The sequence below is a fragment of the Anneissia japonica genome, unplaced genomic scaffold, assembly GCF_011630105.1.
Source record: "Anneissia japonica isolate Jap-2015-1 unplaced genomic scaffold, ASM1163010v1 scaffold288184_len555535_cov198, whole genome shotgun sequence".
NCBI lineage: Eukaryota > Metazoa > Echinodermata > Crinoidea > Comatulida > Comatulidae > Anneissia > Anneissia japonica.
In genome coordinates, this window is record NW_022698468.1 from 181,490 (window position 1) to 198,985 (window position 17,496).

The 17,496-nt window shown below is 34.7% G+C and overlaps 1 protein-coding gene across 7 annotated transcripts in view; it reads right to left on the reverse strand.

The window, feature by feature from the left end:
- LOC117102664 (teneurin-3-like) overlaps window positions 1-17,496 on the reverse strand; it is an 86,887-nt gene that overhangs the window by 4,055 nt on the left and 65,336 nt on the right. For 5 of the 7 annotated variants that reach the window (XM_033243035.1, XM_033243037.1, XM_033243036.1 and 2 more), the window contains 17 exons: window positions 17,012-17,116; window positions 16,281-16,475; window positions 14,367-14,669; window positions 13,369-13,713; window positions 12,427-12,628; window positions 11,110-11,229; window positions 10,385-10,664; window positions 9,058-9,325; window positions 8,561-8,701; window positions 7,644-7,893; window positions 6,883-7,115; window positions 5,581-6,631; window positions 5,130-5,305; window positions 3,793-4,040; window positions 3,196-3,501; window positions 957-2,565; window positions 695-819 (listed from right to left, as the gene is read on the reverse strand). In XM_033243035.1, the coding sequence (XP_033098926.1) occupies window positions 695-819; window positions 957-2,565; window positions 3,196-3,501; window positions 3,793-4,040; window positions 5,130-5,305; window positions 5,581-6,631; window positions 6,883-7,115; window positions 7,644-7,893; window positions 8,561-8,701; window positions 9,058-9,325; window positions 10,385-10,664; window positions 11,110-11,229; window positions 12,427-12,628; window positions 13,369-13,713; window positions 14,367-14,669; window positions 16,281-16,475; window positions 17,012-17,116 (5,957 nt within the window). The remainder of the gene's footprint in view (window positions 1-694; window positions 820-956; window positions 2,566-3,195; window positions 3,502-3,792; window positions 4,041-5,129; window positions 5,306-5,580; window positions 6,632-6,882; window positions 7,116-7,643; window positions 7,894-8,560; window positions 8,702-9,057; window positions 9,326-10,384; window positions 10,665-11,109; window positions 11,230-12,426; window positions 12,629-13,368; window positions 13,714-14,366; window positions 14,670-16,280; window positions 16,476-17,011; window positions 17,117-17,496) is intronic. The other 2 variants (XM_033243040.1, XM_033243041.1) reach the window with 2 other exon arrangements.

The following is a 17,496-nucleotide window of genomic DNA, read 5'->3' on the forward strand; positions in this document are numbered from 1 at the left end:
TACTTTACTTAACTTTGCATTACTTCTAATGTATTTGAGCTGCATATATTGTGTATGATAAATCTGACCAAGTTCTTTATGAGAACCATACATCCTTTGCCATGGGCATCTGGGTGAGCATCCTATTTTTATACTCCTTATTCCCCAATAGATATGCAAATGGTGTAAATATCTTCATATTCTAGTAAAAGTCATTAAATCAGTGGTAACTAAACCACTAAAAGTTCACTTTTTTAAACGAAATTTTTCTTAAATTCCTGGCTTCTATTTTTATTGTTAAGCGCATTGAGGCTTAAACATAATGCACTCTATCAAGGTTCAATTATTATTGAGAAACATGTCATTGAAACTCAATCCCTCGCTGTGCATTTTCGCTTGTGTCCTTGAGCAAGGCACTTTATCTGCATTGCTTCTCTCCACCCAGGAGTACAGATGGGTACCTGGTAGGGTTGTCTGCTACCTGCAGCAACACTTAAAGCATGTGGAATAAATGATCAGGGAAAAGAATTGCACTTTATAACCACAAGGAAAAGCCAGTACTGGTAATGTAATTTTTGGAATGTTCTAGATTGTACTACCAAAATAGAGAATATCTTTAAATAGTATATAAAAATAAAATGTATAATATAAGTAATAATACTCTCTAGGTAATGTATAATAAAATAAAAGGGTACACCTTATCAAACGTACATACCTGGCACATATTTGTAGACTCTTTCCAGTCACTTGGTGAACCCCTCCAGACTTCACCTCTACTTGTCACTTGGGGCATCATATTTTCGATGTTAAAACCTAGTACAGGCAACCATGATGAAGTATCTGCAAGAAGTGATATGAAAAAAAAATGTTTAAACTTTTTTCTACACCTGAGAATGGAAAACATTATAATTATTAAGGTTGAAGTTACAAAATCACAAACAAAAAAAAACAACAATAAAAATTAGGTAAACACTCACCCATGTAGTAGTTTCGTTCTTGATCCAAATTCGTAGGATTATTGCCAAAGAATGTGTACAAATTTAACAACTTCGTTTTCTGAGCTTTACCAATTGCATTGTAAAAATCAACATCAGGTGATGTCCATCGACCAATCCGAGGATCATAATCCCTCTTGTTGATATGTACAAGGTGCGTCAATGGGTCATATAGTCCGCCCATGAAGCCAATATGCAAGATAAAGTCCGGGAACAGATCAGCAATAACGCCACCAAACGGTGTGTAAGTAATTTCCCGTCGGATTTCACCAGCCGTATTGAACATACCGTATGGGGTTCCAACATGATCTGTCGCCACATATAACTGTGTACCACCCTTATTGATGGAAAACAGATGGCCTTGAAGATCGTAGTCAAGAATCCACATCTCTTGTGTAGCATGTTCAAAGATGTGTGTAATCCTCGATGGCCGATCAACATCCGCATAGAAGTATTGTGTTTGTTCGCCATGGCTGTCTTTCCGCCATATGCGTCTTTTGAGACCATCATAACGGTACCATACTTCGTATTGATTCTCTTGGTGCGCATGTATTAACTGTCCTTCTGAGTTGTATTCAAACACCTCATTACCACGGTGAGTAAGAAAGCCATCTTTGTCTATTTTATAATTCACTGCACCATATTTTGTAATCCTGTCCTCGTTATCGTATTCTAATGTTGTAACGCTTCCCCCCGTGCTGATTGTTTCCATATTACCATTTCTGTCGTAAGAGTAGTGCCACTGCGGATTGGAGTTCTTCTCTACTTCTATCAGTTGTCCATCCTCATTATACGAATAACTCATCACATCACGGTGTCCAGCGAATTCAATTGAGCGGTTGGCTACACGACCGTGCGTATCATACAATAAAGTCATGACGAAGAGACGATCATTCTCAATTTGATATTGTACAGATTGAAGGAGAATGTACGAACCAAATTGCTTCTGCATCGAAAATGTTTTATCGCTTATCGCCTGCATGATCGTACTTGTATAATCATACCGAACGTTAAATCCTCCAAATTCCACCAATAACCCCTTCTTGCTGTCATAACGCCGAGTATAATCGGCAACATCCGTGGAGTTAAATTCTGATTTGATCGATACTACTTTAAAATTTTCGTCATATTCATATATGAAACGCACGCTAACGGAGTCCGCTTCACTTGGAGTTCGTACAACTTGCTGGGATATGAGTGAGCCGAAGTACTTGTATCGCAATTGATGGTTGTAATCAGCTGTCTCGATGTCAACAGTCCGCAGTTGACCGCTGTTCTTGTAGTAGGAGAACTTCGTGATTTGCTGCTCATCAATTACTGATGATAATCTGTCCTGTGTATCGTACAAATATTGGACCTGTCGTTTTGTTCGTGGATAAAACAATCGCAGTGGTTTCTTTGAAGTTGATTCGTCTACAACTAGCCAAGCTGTATTGTTGTATGAGGAGTAAATCTTCCTGTAAAAACCAAGACCAGTTGATGTCACCACATTATGTCGAAGTCCACTTGGCATGATGATGGTTGCCAGGAAACCCAAGTTATCATAAGCCAATAAGTAAGAATTCCCTGATGGCAGAATAACTTCATCCAACTAAAATAAAAAAGATTAAGAAATTTTGAATATCAGATCTATTGACTTCTTTTTACACATTAATTGTATTGCAAACTTATTTTCTTAAAGATCGTTGGGGGTGGGGGCGGAAAAAATATATAATTTTTTAAAAATTTTTTTAAGGAGAAAAAAAATTTTTTATTGGTTAATGTAAACAATGTAGTTACAGGAAAGGTAAATGCTTCAAATTTATATAATCAGGAGGAAATATACATATCTCATTTTTGGAGATTTCAAGGCAGCAGCAGGCATAATAATAATAAAGAAAACTTTTTTTTTTTTCTGAAATTTCTAGTTTTTTGTGGTGAAGGGTGCCCTAATTGGCTAAGTTTGTAAAACTATAAAAAAAAAAGTAGTTTAAATTAATTTAAATTAAAAATTAGTATATCAAAATAATACATACAATACGTTATTATAATGTCTTATTAATGTCTTAAAAAATATAGATATAGAACTACAAAAAGGTATTATAAATTAAGTTAAGTTAAAAATTAGGATACCAAAATAATACATACAATATGTAATTAATGTCATAAAAGTATGTATAAGTTTTTAGAACTATAAAAACGTATTTTATTTTAAATCAATATTAGGAAATAAAATACATACATTTCCATCTCTATCATATGTGAATTTCCATGCTTTCGTCATATCATTGTCGTAGGCCCTCCCCGTCATATGTCCAGCATTGTCGTATCTGAAGCTTTCGATAAGCAGGCCTTGCTGCCACTTAATGAAGCGCCCTCGATTGTCATAGGAAACATTAACAGGCAATATTCCATTGTTAGGCCTCCATTCGTTAGGGTGCCCATTATCATGATGTATCGTCAGTATTTCTTCATCATTACCCAATTTAATCGATTCAGCTCTGGTGAACCTGTTGTACTCAAACGTAAGAACATTATCCCCATTCACCTAGAAAAAAAAAATGATTTTATTAAACAGTGGGATTTGTATAGCAGACGGTATATGTCTGTGTGCAAAATTATCCTTTTAAAAATAAAAATTAACACAATTTTAACTGGTGGCCAAGGTTTAAAGTTGGTTTTCAAACTTATTTTGGTCTCCTTCAATGTCTTTCTTCATTTATTTAGTAGATATAATTTTAGCTTAATTTTATTTATTCACTTAATTTGTTAAGATTTATTTTGTAAAAAGTAACAAAATTACAACATTAATTTTTTAGAAGCAAGAAGTTTAACTTACTCTTAATCGTCTTCCGACGATTATGATCTTGCGCCGTCCTTGTCTACCTCCACGACGTCCGTAGAAACGCCATTCAAGTCGGTGGACATTACTTCCGGGGAAACTGATCTTGCGTTTGGTAGTCAGGATCACGGGGTCACCCTGAAATAGAGGGTGTCTGCCGGGCTCGAGAATGATACTACCATCATTTGGGTATTTGATGATCGATGCACCATCATTTTGAATACTGACTGCTGTCGAAATATCACCTGTAAATATGCACGAAATGTCACCGGGTCAAGATGGAACGGGTACTATGGACGATAACGATGGCAGTGATGGATGTAATATTAACGATGTTAATTACAATTTAAGTCATGAGTACGTAAGTGATGTTCAAAGTGCTGGTAACCACCGCTGTCCTTTATTTGTCAAATTATAAATGATAACTGGGGACAAACTGTCTTCTCACATTCATCCTTTAAAACTTGTTTAAAATGTTAACATCCTCACATTACCATTCTGTAAATAGCTGTGATGAATGGGATAGCCTCATTTATATTTTGCATACATTTTTTTTATTGATTTTCTATCTAAAATTTGATAAGAGGCTCTACAAACTGGTGTATACAGCTGTCGTAAGATAATGAAAGCCAATTGGCAGCCATTGACTCAAAGGCTTGGCAATAACAGATGCTGTTCATAGTATATTTATATTAAAAGAGTAATAAAGGTCATTAAGCCTTTTTGAAAAATAACATTTAAATGCTGAACAAATGAAAGAATATAAAAAACTTCTAAAATAAAATAATACCACCAAAATTAAAAACATTTGAACGCTTAAGAAAAATCAAACTAAAATTAATTTTAAATATATAATTACGGCTCTGTCCACACAGTCAAATTTTATGACAAATTTGTGTGATGTGCCCTAATATGGGCATAATGATGGCATATTGCACCCAAATATGTTGATGTCATATAATTCATCCAAATATGCTGTCACAAAACAGAATTAGATATTGTAGACAAAGCCAATGGTTTTATAACATGCAAATCCTGTAACAACGCAGTGTAGGGCGGCCCCTCTCAAAAACAATTACTTTTCAACTTTGGCATCAAATGTTGATAACTAAAGATATCGCATCTTGCAATTTCTGCGTGCAAATTCTATAACAAACATGGTAACAAGTAGGATGCCCTCTCTCAAAAAACAATTACATTTCATGCTTCTTTTTTACTGAACATCGACACTTCTATTTGTTACGTGTAAAATCATGGAGAGCGCTATCTTGTAATTATAAGATCTTTGACAAAGCTTAATACACTGTTGGCAGTATAATAATCAACACACTCACCTTTCACTAGGTTATGGTTCACTGAGTGCGGAAGCCGCTGAGAGAAACTGATTGTACGTGTGTCTACAGCGGATCCGACACTGACGATGCTGTGTGTTCTGTTGAGTCTACTGGCTATGGATGATGTGTATCCAGTTGGACTAACTATGGACATCAGGTGACCAAACTGATCATAACTGTGGAGGAAACAAGTAATAACAATCAAACACCTTACATTTTTCTAGTTAAGATTGTTTAAGTGTCAATGCACTTTCAGGTGTCCATAAATTACATAAATTTGTTCTATATACTTGAAAATCTATGGACAGAAATCAAGAGGTCTTAGAAGAAGGTATAGTGAGTAATTTTAGCTTAGGGGTTGCAGGATTTGAACCCAGGATCTTGAAACTGTATGGCTAGCTTCCTAACCACAGCTCTACTTGAAAGTAACATGGCAGATATTAAGACTTACTTGTATGTCTGAAACTCGCCACTTTTTCCAATCATCTTCTGCAGCAGACCGGACTCCTCACTGGTATACTTGATGGCGATGTTCAAACCTACTCCAGATACTCTGGTAAGAAACCCTTTTCGACTGACACTTAACTGGATTGCATCTCCAGTTGGCACCAACATTTGTGTTGGTTTGTTATCCGAATTGTAATGAATCGTGATAACACTGCCATAAACGTCCGTGATGCTTTTTAGCAGTTTTTTTGATGTGTAGGTGAAGTTGTATAGCACCTGTTCTGTTAGAGTGTCTCTGGTCTTGATGTGTTGGCCAAAACTGTCAAACACCAAAACCTCGGTCTTACTTTCCGAAGGAATCTCGTAAACCTGGTGTCGCTTGACAATCGGAACACTTGATCCCACTGTCCGAATTCTCAAATTACCTTGATCAGCAATTACCAGAGTACCGTCAGAAAGGGTGGTCAGTGCTGTTGGTGCATGAAGCAACGTGTCAACTGCAACAGACTTATTGCCATCAAAACAATCACAAGTGTCTTGCATGCAGTCACAAGAGGAATCCCTGCCAACAAATCTTTGAATCATTCCATTTGGTGTGACCAACCTCACTCTGTTGATTCCCTCTAGGTTTGTCTCTGCTATATATAACTTGCCATCATATGTAAGAGCAATAGCACTTGGTGACACCAGAACTTCATTTGCTGCTATTGCAACATCTGTAGAATCATCATCTGAATGCTGGATGTGGGACTGACTGGTGTGGCAACCAGTTGGGACACCGGCAGCTATGGTAACTTGATTGTCCATGGTGATTCTGAGGACAACATCATCATCGACAACATAAAGAGAATTGTCAATGCGGTTGATGCTCATCTCTGTTGGCTGGTTTAGGTTCACCTCTTCAAACGACATGCTCCTATCACATGCAAATGCTCTTGGTGCAGTTAGTAGGCTATGAGATCCAAGGTGTGTACTGATGACACCATCTGGAGAAATCATTCGGATGATGTTCCCATCAACGAAGTAAACACTGCCATCATTGGCCACAGTAATACCTGGTGGAGTAAAGAAATGTGAACAAGTTAGTTTTAAACTGTCAAACAATATTGCCTGGTAGAGCAAAGAAATGTGAACAAGTTAGTCTATTTGAAATTTTAATTTCAATTTTAAAAGTCTTTCAAGTTTCAGGTTAAAAACAGAAAAATAATTGATGAATTTGTGGGTAATAAGTTTTTCACTTTGCAAAATCATGTTTACTACCAATCACTTTTACAGAAATTGCAGGATTGTTTTATAACTATCTCACCTTTGGGAGAAATAAGTTTAGCTTCATCAGCAGGACCGCCATCACCGCATCTGTAGGCATCAACAGGAAGGCAGAGTCCTCCGGTTCCCGCAACTACTTGAAGGTTGTTTTCAACGTCATGTGGAGAGGACTTATTCAGGATTCGATAGATACGCCTGTTCTGATTACTCGACAGGTATACCTCACCATCTAGTGGGCTTGTGGCTAGGTAGTATTTGTATGTTGGATTTTCACTGTAAAAAAGTACAAAATAAATTAAGTTAGAAATATTAATTATCATCGTAAATTTTCATTACTGTGCATAACCTGCATAATCAATATAAAGTACTGTACTCATAAAAAGGTAATGGTTTGTATAAATTTCATAAGCAGATGCATAACATAATCATTTTACAAAAAAATTTTGTTAGAATGAAAAGCTTTGTAGATTATTTTTTGTTATTTTTTATTATTTTCTTTCATCTTTTCTTCTTCCCTTTCTAAAAAATATACATGAAAAATAAAAATATACCAAAATATGTAAATCTGTCCCCACCCTTAGGTTTTCTGTGTGTGATTTACCCATATATGGGCTTGATGGAATCATATGCTCCTTTATATGGTCATGATGATGTCATATCACATCCTTATATGGGTATAAATTGCTGCAAAAGTAAAATATTTTATGTACTTCTTCAGAAATTAAAATCAGTGACCTTCAACCTTCAGGGTACTGATGATGAAATATAATGATAAATAATCGCTTTAATTAATAATTTTACCTTAGTTTTACTAAATTGGAAGCATTTCCGCCGAGATCAATCTTTCGAATAAAATTGAAGTCGCCAACGTAGATGTTGCCTTTTGAGTCAGCAGCGAGCGCAATCGGAGCCCGCATCTTGGCGTCTTTTGCAAGACCGTCACATTGGGTACAAGGCAGACTCCGTAATTTTCCATTACCCATTATAGTGTTGATTACTTTGGGTTCATTATGAAGGAAGATGTGTGAGCCATCACCTCCACTTACGGCACCTGTAATTTAATTAATTACGAAAAAAGTATTAATCAAGATTAACAATATGTTGTGGACAGACACACCGCACTGGTTTACTAGGTAGCTCAGACGTAAAGAGATTTTCAGAAGAGAAGCCACTGTATGAGCTAGTCCACGCTTTGAGTGCTTTGAGCCTCTGGTGCAAAGTGATATATAAATCTAACGATATTACATATACTCTTTGTGATAAACTGTATAATTTACATATATTTGTATATTTAAGTTTCATGGCGAAATCCAGTGTGTTGATGAAACCTTTTCTTATTCTAATTTTCAACTGATATCCAGTAATCTCAATATGCAAAAGGACAACACTTAACAGAGTAAGAAAAAATCCTCTTCGCCAACTAATAGACGCATAAATAATAACATTCATATATTCTGTGCATACACACTTAAACTGACTAACAATCTGTTTAAGAATTTATTGATGTAAGAAGTCTGCGAATAAGCAAAAATTTAATTATACCAATCTCAAATTTCATTGAAAATTCATTGATTCATTTCATTCTTTTAAATAAGCAGTTAAATTGTTTTAATTAAAATTAAGTATAAGGAGAAAAAATATTCTGCAATAAGCATGCACCTATGAATATAAAATTAGAAGCATGGTATTCTAATTAATATTAAATAACAATCAAGTACCTTGTATTGGATTGTAGCTATACAGCATAGGCAGGTTCCATCCAGCAAGGCCTGAGAAGTTGTAATCATAGCCTTGAATTTTCACAGCCTGTTTGTCCCAGAGTATCTTCTCACAGCCCTTGAATTCATAGCCCACTGAAACTGTACAATGAAATAAAGTCAAGTAAAATCAGCTAACAGCAACATTTCTATGGGCCAACTTATTATTTCAACATTTATTATTATTATCTTTACTTTTTTTAAGGCTTTTTCTAAGCAGCAAATCCATTCACAAGACAACATACACAAAAGATGCTCTACGTGTAGACGTAAGTGTCTTTATTAGGCTTAGGGAGTTGAGTTGTTTTGTTCGTGAGAAAAAAAAAACCTGTTACCCTGACAGGATTGAACCCAGGACCCTGGGATTGGAAAGCAAGCATGTAAACAACCAAGCTATTCAACTCCACTCCAATCTTACAAAAGTATTTCCATTTATTAAAATTCTTTACTATACTCACCAATAGCCGTCACCTCGCCGTACACTTTTTGACCGTATGCGTTGGTGCGATTCCAACCAAATGTATACTGAAGATAAGGTTCGGGTTCCAAGCGTTTTTTAAAGAGTTTTCCTTGCACGGAGATGTGGATATGCACAATGATTGGGTCATCTTCTGTCAGGTCATTGGTCAACTGGATGCTAATGGTGCTTTCGTAGTCAGGAGCATCACTGCTGAGGTAGTCCAGGCTGAACTTTGTTTGTGGGATCAAAATTCGTTCATGGACAATCTGCAAAAAAAAAAAAAAAAAAAAATAGAAAGGGAAAGAATTAAAAATCTTTAAAATATTTAGGAGGATTGGTGCATGTGATTTGTGATGTTAACTGTTAAGTGGCTGGTTCAAATCTTATGGTCATTCTCTTGTGTCATTTGGTAACGGCACATCATAATTGTTTACATCCACTGAGGAGTAGGAGTATTAAATTTGTGAATAAGAATACCGCTAAGGGAGTGGAGATTCTACATTGTGCATGTTTGTCAATAATGTTTGACTTTAACAGATAAAAAGCAGTTCGGTGCAGTGGGATCGGTTTGGTTTCCAAACATTGTGGTCATTGTGTTTCTCAACATTGGGGTCAGAGAATTTCCCAACATTGGGGTCAGGGGTTTCAATCCCTAACTGTGCATTTCACTTGTGTCCTTGAGCAAGGCACTTTACCTACATTGCTCCAGTCTACCCTACTGTGTCAATGGGTACCAGCAAATTGCTGGGCCTGCAATAGACTAGTATTCCATGCATGTGGAGTATCAATTCCAGGCTACAGAAACTAGGGATAAGCTGCAGCTCTATGAGCCCTAATGGTTCCCAAACATTTTCTTTACTATATATAGCCCATATTTTAACTCTTTGCGGTCACTGTATACATACACATGTGCAGCATCTTCCCTCCCAGTGGAGTTTGTGCAACTAGCGCACTAACACACTAAATTCATTCCAAGTCATTCACATCTCACCAGGTACTTATCTATGCTCCTGGGAGGATAGAGACACATGAGGATAGAGCACCTGGGGGATAAGAGGAGAAGTGACCAGCCTTGTGCTTGAACTTACGACCTTTTGACTGAAAGATCCAAGCGTTTCTCCTAGGCCAACTGCTTCCGCAATATGGATCCAATCATGTTTTTGCATGATAAGTGGATTTTAAAGGGCACAATATAAAAAAGCCAACATCATTAATTACTAATAATGTGACCAAAACAGATGTAGATACCAATAATGCATAGCGTATGTTGCACACAGCACATCACATGACTTGTATGCAAATCATATTTAATGTTTATTCATTACCTTTCTATCCAACATCACGCCATTCTTACTGCATGCTGCATCAGTTCCAGCCATAGAGGGCAGCACAACAAAGCTAGGCCTGTCATGGTGGGTTCCAAAGCAATTCCGTGCACCAGTGGGAACATCGTCATCACTATCCATCCCGGCTAAGATCATCACAATGTTATCAATGTAAATAAAATCCCCGTATGGAACCAGGATAGCAACAGTGGTCATGGCTAGTGGCTCTCGAGTAAACTGAAGTTGGATGGATCCACCTCCAACAACCAGCATATCAAATCTGGTAAAACAAATTTAAATATCATTAAAACAATATTTTAATATCATAAATACAATATTCCTTTTCCCCAAGTTTAATGTTTCCCTTCTTGTGTCTTCCCTCTTAATTCTTTTTATTATATTTCAATATTATTAACTTGGTATCTGATATTTTTAATCGGTATCAGATAAAAAAAAAATTGTATTTTGTGTGTATTGAATTACATTGTTCTCTATTGTTAGGTCTTTGTAGTGCATAGAATTTTTAATTGTAAATTTGATGCGATTCAGCTATTTGCTGCCAAACAAATATTGTATAAAATTGAAAATTGAGAAATTTATACAAAATTATCTAGGTGCATTAAGATTTGTGGCTGAGTAACCTATAATTACAGTAAATAATTAGGATAGAATAGTGATATTTTTTCCAGAAACTCATCAAATAACGAAAATGATTATCAACTTACATTCCATCATATCGCGTATACGTTCTTCCCAGGGCTGGATTATTCAGAACTGTAACCATGACACCAATCAGAGGACTTCCATCCTCTGTCGTCACCATTCCCCGTACAACAGATGTATGTCTGAAAGGAAATTGGAAACAAAAACTTTGTAAGTCTACCGAGGAATGAATGTCAAATCATTTTAACTTCAGGTGAATACTACAATAATAATCAAACACATTATAACTAAGCCTGCCAAAGAAAAGAGAACAAGTCAAAATTGATCTTTTTGGTCACCTGTGATGTCTTAATAATGAAACTACAGTATTACAATAAATCACAGCCAATACCCTATTTATAAAATGGAAGAGTCCAAAAAGTGTACACACAGACTAACAATAGGCAAAGCTTATTGTGTCTTATACCTGAAAATATAATTTTAATTACTTCACTCATATGTAAATTCACACCCCATTAGAAAAAAATGTAAGATTCCACACAATATAGTTGTTGACAGGTAGAGCCCATTGGGTCTCAAAAATATGATTTGAAAATTAAAGACTAAATTACAGCAATCCAATTTATGTTCATACCCCTGTAGCCAAAATGGAAAAGCCCACATTTTTCACAGACAACATGACTACCTGTGTGTTAGCATCTGTTATGGTAAAGTCGGTTTGTCTGCGGAATCATAATAAATATAGTATACCTTCTCATTATTTTTAACTTACGAAGAACTATTAGCAGTAGACCTACTTAATCATAATTGAGGAATTCGTACCGAAAAATTAATACACGATTTAGTTTTTTACCTCTGAAATATGAAGATATATATCCATGTATTACTTTTTAAGAATTTAAGTATTTACTGCTTTTCTATTGAGGTATTTTAGTATTTAAAAAATTTATCATTAAAAATTACTAATCCAGAAATAAAGAATATAACAATGTGAATAAATTGGTATATAAAGTATGTGAACACTGTGGTCCTAATATGTTGATATATATATATATATGTAACAAGTTTATCTATTTTGTTTCAATAGATACCATAATAAGGTTTGCCATCCCAAAACCAGCGCATCATCGTTGCCAAATGTTAAACTGAGTAATTAACATAAGAATGTAGCAGTATGTACACTTTAATTACAAATAAGCCATAATAATTTTTGGCAAAAAGTAAGTTCATTTCAGTAAATGACCTATCATTTTAAAGCTTATAATGTGTACAATATGAATATTCATATATCAAAAAAGTTGATTTTCTTGTTTTAGCCAACTGATGCTGGTTTTGGCATGGAAAGAAACAATTTCCTAAAAAAGAAATAGAATTTATACTTTTTTTGCCGTTCTTCAATTTGGGCACCGATTTGGACGCTGTTCGGCTGTATCAGAAACTTCATGCGATCATAGAAAGATCTAGACGTTGCTTCCCTTTGCGTTAACCTTACTGTTGGATTTGGGACGGTTCTGCAGATCGAGTCCGTACTGCAAACCGCCCTCATACAACAATCAGGATCCTCACAGTCCATTAGCAAGTCTGGAAAATAACACGGCAAAAATGAGGCATTGAAATTTATGGAATAATTATCCTAGATACCCTCAAGCGAGCAAAGAAAACTTGCGTAAACACTTGACAATTACAACCGAAATATACTAATAAAAATTAGCATAAAATTTACATATTTTGAAGAAAAATACTTAGCTTTTTCAAGGTTGTTTAAATTTTTTGAACAAATGCATTTTTTATACATTATAAATAAAACAAATTATTCAATTATTAACTTTATTAATTTTTATTTGTTTTTCTAATAGTGAGTAACAATTAAAAAACGTAAAAGAATATTTGAACTCAGGGCCCTCCTATAGGTAGGCAAGTGACAGAATTTACTGTAGTTCCCTGGTAAAAGCCCACCCACTTAAACACAAAATTGCCAATTATGGGGCTGGGCATATACTTGGGAAATCACCTTTGCAATAAATTGTTTCATCACTGCGCACCTAATTTAAAGCCATAATTTGATATCTTTGAAAATTTGTAAAAGTCAGCTAAGCTACTTATCTAAACTACAGTGCGGGCTTTCGCCCGGGTAAAGGCTGTGTGTAAAATTGGCCGTAAAGCAGGTGATGGGCTCATACCTGAGATTGACTTATAGAAGGAACTACAGTATAATATCAGGCTAATAATAATATTTATATTTTACACTATACTCTCCTTTGTTTCTGAATAATCTACTCCAAGGCATATAATATAAACAGTGTCATAGTTAATAATTTTACCTCCATCATTATCCATTGTGTCTTCACAATCAAGTTCTTTTGTGATGTCACAGCTTTCACCTCCGAATCCTCGTGGACATATACATTTCCATTCTCCATCCACCTTTTTACAGAGGCCGTTGCCATTGCAGAGAGACGGACAGCCTTCTAAGCTACAGAATTTTCCGTTCCACCCCTGGTCACAAACGCACATATTTCCTTCACAGGTGCCGTGATCACCGCAGTTAGCTGTGCACAATTCTGCCGAACAGTTGACACCGCCCCAGCCTGGCAAACAGCGACATTGGCCCTCCAGGCACTCTCCCTTATTACCACATTCTCTGTCAATTTCACAGTACTGGACCACTGAAGTAAAAAATAAAACATGCTCTCAAAACAAAATTGGTAGACATATCAGTTTTATATTTAGATCTTACAACTACAGTAGATACAATGTATATCAGGCAAAAAAAATGATATCTCAGCAGCCAACAAAATAGTAATAAATTAAAAATATATATCTATAAACTATAAACAGAGTAATTTTCTTTGATCAATCATAAAAAAAATATTCATTTTCATAAAAGAAATCGAAAGGTTTAATCAGGCCTAATGCATGATGAAAACTGAATGAAGATTGCAGAGAAAAAATCTAAATGTGTTTTTTATGATCAGAGCAATATGTTACAACATCAAGTTTAATGACATGAAACGTACAAACAACAATATATAACAAAATAGCAGGGTTAGCAGATGACCAATGAAACTACATCTAATGGGAAAATCATTATAGTTACAGTGCGAGGTTAATTTCATTCATTTTCCCCCTAATATTCTTGGCAGTTTATTTTCAGTTTCCTGCAGAATAGTTTACCATCATTAATTTAAATGTTAAAATCAAGATATTATTATGTGTGGCACAAGCAGGTTAGTGACTAGTCCTACAGATGTTAGTAAACCATGCAAGTCCCCCAAAAAGAAAAATTAACAGCTTGTAACATCCGCCATAATCATATTACCTTTCTTCAAGATATGATCATCCCCATTATCCACAGTGGAATAGTCCGATGATGCCTGAGATGGGCTGGGGCCATAACCAAGTTCAGTCACCCAAGGGGTGTTAGGCGGTTTTAAATGTGCTGGGCCAACCAACACATTGGTCAGCTGACCATTGTAAACTGAATTTGAGGTGATCTCACCCTGGGCTTGTTTCCCAGGGTTCACCGGTATGTGGCATCTGGTCCCGGTCCACCCTGGGTGACAAGAACAAATGGCCTTTTGGCATATTCCATTACCAGAGCAGGTATGCTCCATGCAATCAGCTATGTAAGCGGAGGGGAGAGAGTAGAAAAAAAGCCTGAGCTAATAGCCAAAGAATATTAAGTAAGTACTAATGGGTTTAAATGGAAAAACAACATGCAATGAAAATGACAGAGGAATACTACAAAAAATTGCACCAAACCAAGCAACATATTTAAAGCCAAACTTAAAAATCAACATGTTTCTTCTTTGTCCCACAATAATTTATCCCCTCCCCTCATTTTTTTTCCTTCAATTTCACTGGCCAAATGACCAAGAAAATTGGGCAAAATTGAAAATACTCTATTTAGCAATGAGTATCTATGTGTTTACCCTGGCACAGGCATAGTGGTATGATTGTGTCTCATGGACATTTTTTTAAGGTGAAAATTAGAGGGTGGAACCACATCCTTCGTATTTTTTCCAAGAACTGGAATGAGAAACATGTTTATTTTTTTGTTTGGCCTACTGCAATAATTTCAGCAAAAAATAACAAAATTGAGGCAGGAACAACATGGAATGATATATTATGATGACTAAACCATCTGTAAACAACATTAACAATATAATAATTTTGATGGACAAATGATAGCGTATTAAGAGCATATGATGCAAGACAGCCATGCAGTACAAAAATATTATTTTACATATATTATACCGTGCCAAGAATAAAAGCATAGCATCGGACTATATATACTGGTATTAATGATCTTTAATTTATATTAGTGAACCTAGAAATATTGGTGTGTTATTACAAAACAAAAATTTAAAAAAAATATAAATAAAAATACATAAATAAATAAAAAATAAATAACTATAAAATAAATAAATAAAAGTGACGGTATTCTATACTTCACAGTGAAAAAGAAAAACAACACAAAATTGCATATAATTTGCAAATTTTGTATGTGTTATGCTTATTATAAACTAATACTTCCTATGTTTTATTTGTAAATTATCAACTGGTAAAACTATTGATATCACTGAATTGACTTTCACAATAAAGACAGAAATAAATACTTAAATTAGTGGATAAACACAAGAAAAAAATGTAATTAAATAAAGATATTATAGCTTATTATACTTGGTAGCACTACATAAACTTTACAGCTAAAAAAAAAGACACAAAACTATTTATAAAAAACCATAACAAATTTTGATTTTACTTCTACTGTATATGCTCATTTTAACAATGCATCCAACTGCCAACAAAAATTATAAACCATACACTATCATCTTCCATACTCACACCCATTAGCAACACCTACATACAAAATTAATCACAAACCCACGCATTTACTTCAAAAACACTTCAATTTTGGCATTAATGTTTGTCTCTTGTATCTTTTTAATCTTTTTGTTCCATAGATAACTAATCTTAGAAGATTTGCAATTAAAAAAAGTATATGTCAGTTACACAAATGCGTAATTGATACAAATGAGAGGTAATACAATAAAAAAAAAGCTACATAACATATATAGTATGGCTCACATAGGAGGCAGTCATGCAGATATGGGGGTATGTGGCAAGCTACTAAATTTGATGACTGAATGTATATAGAATAAAAAATCCATGCAACAAAATGTGACGACAGAATAATTTGCGCGGTATATATATATATATATATATGTACCTTCTTGACAAGCGGGGCCGCCAAAACCCTCATTGCAGACGCAAACGCTGTTGATGCATCTACCGTTTCCGCTGCAATCCGGGTCAAGGCACCGATTCTCTTCAATTTGACACTCGGCACCCGTCCAACCCACGTTACAGTGACACACCCCATCATGAAATTTCCCGTGAGTGCTACATAATATTGGGCAAATACCTGAAATAAAGGGTAATTTACTGTAGCTAACACTTAGTGCAATATGCTAACCTAGAAAATAAAACCATTCTTATCAAATAATCCATAAGTTTTTTCTATACTGTCTTCATGTACTTTTTCTTAGCTACCATCGTATAAATCATATAAAAATTGATTTATCTATGAAAACAGCAATAAAATTATGCTATTTATCAAGGCATGTGTACTTTTGGAGTATCTGTATGGCAGTTTGCCAAGTCCTATTAATATGGGATTTTAATTACAGTTAAAAGTACATATTTCTAAAGTGCAGGGTAATTTGTATACATTGCCATCATACAATAAAAAGAATAATCAAAAGTACATAATGTGATCCAGTAATTTAAATCGAAAAATGATTTTCAATTATTTCGTAATGAATATATTCCTGAATAACAATAAAATGTTTTTATAAAAATGTAAGTGCTACTAAGTCAAGCTAAATATTGTAAGAATTCTGGAAGTACAGTTACCCAAGTAGGAAACACTAATCTAGATAAATAAATGTAGCAACTCACCTTTCAAACAATCTTCGCCTGTATACGTAGGAAAACACTTGCACTGACCGTCCACACATTGTCCATTACCATTACAGTCATTCAGGCACGGTATGCCTCCATCACCTAACAAAGAATAGTTGTATGATTTTTTATAATTTGTTGAAAGATTGTCCCATACAAAATACCAAAACAAAAATTTCATAAAAATCATTTTTGGTTTTAACTTGCTCATTTTGAAGTAACATAAAAAACATCTTGGACATAGAAATTAGTGTATTTAAAAAATAATTCAAAGCAAAGAAACACATTTTGTTATTATTTTTACCACTATCCAGTATAAAAATCGTGTTACACATTTATTAAATTTAATAATTACTATGCTCAAGTTTTTGTATGTTACCACCAAATGAGCGTTTAAATTCAAAATTTGTTTTAATGATTTTTTGTCATTTTTAACGGACAATAAACCTTGAATAAACATAATGAATCTTATAATAATAATA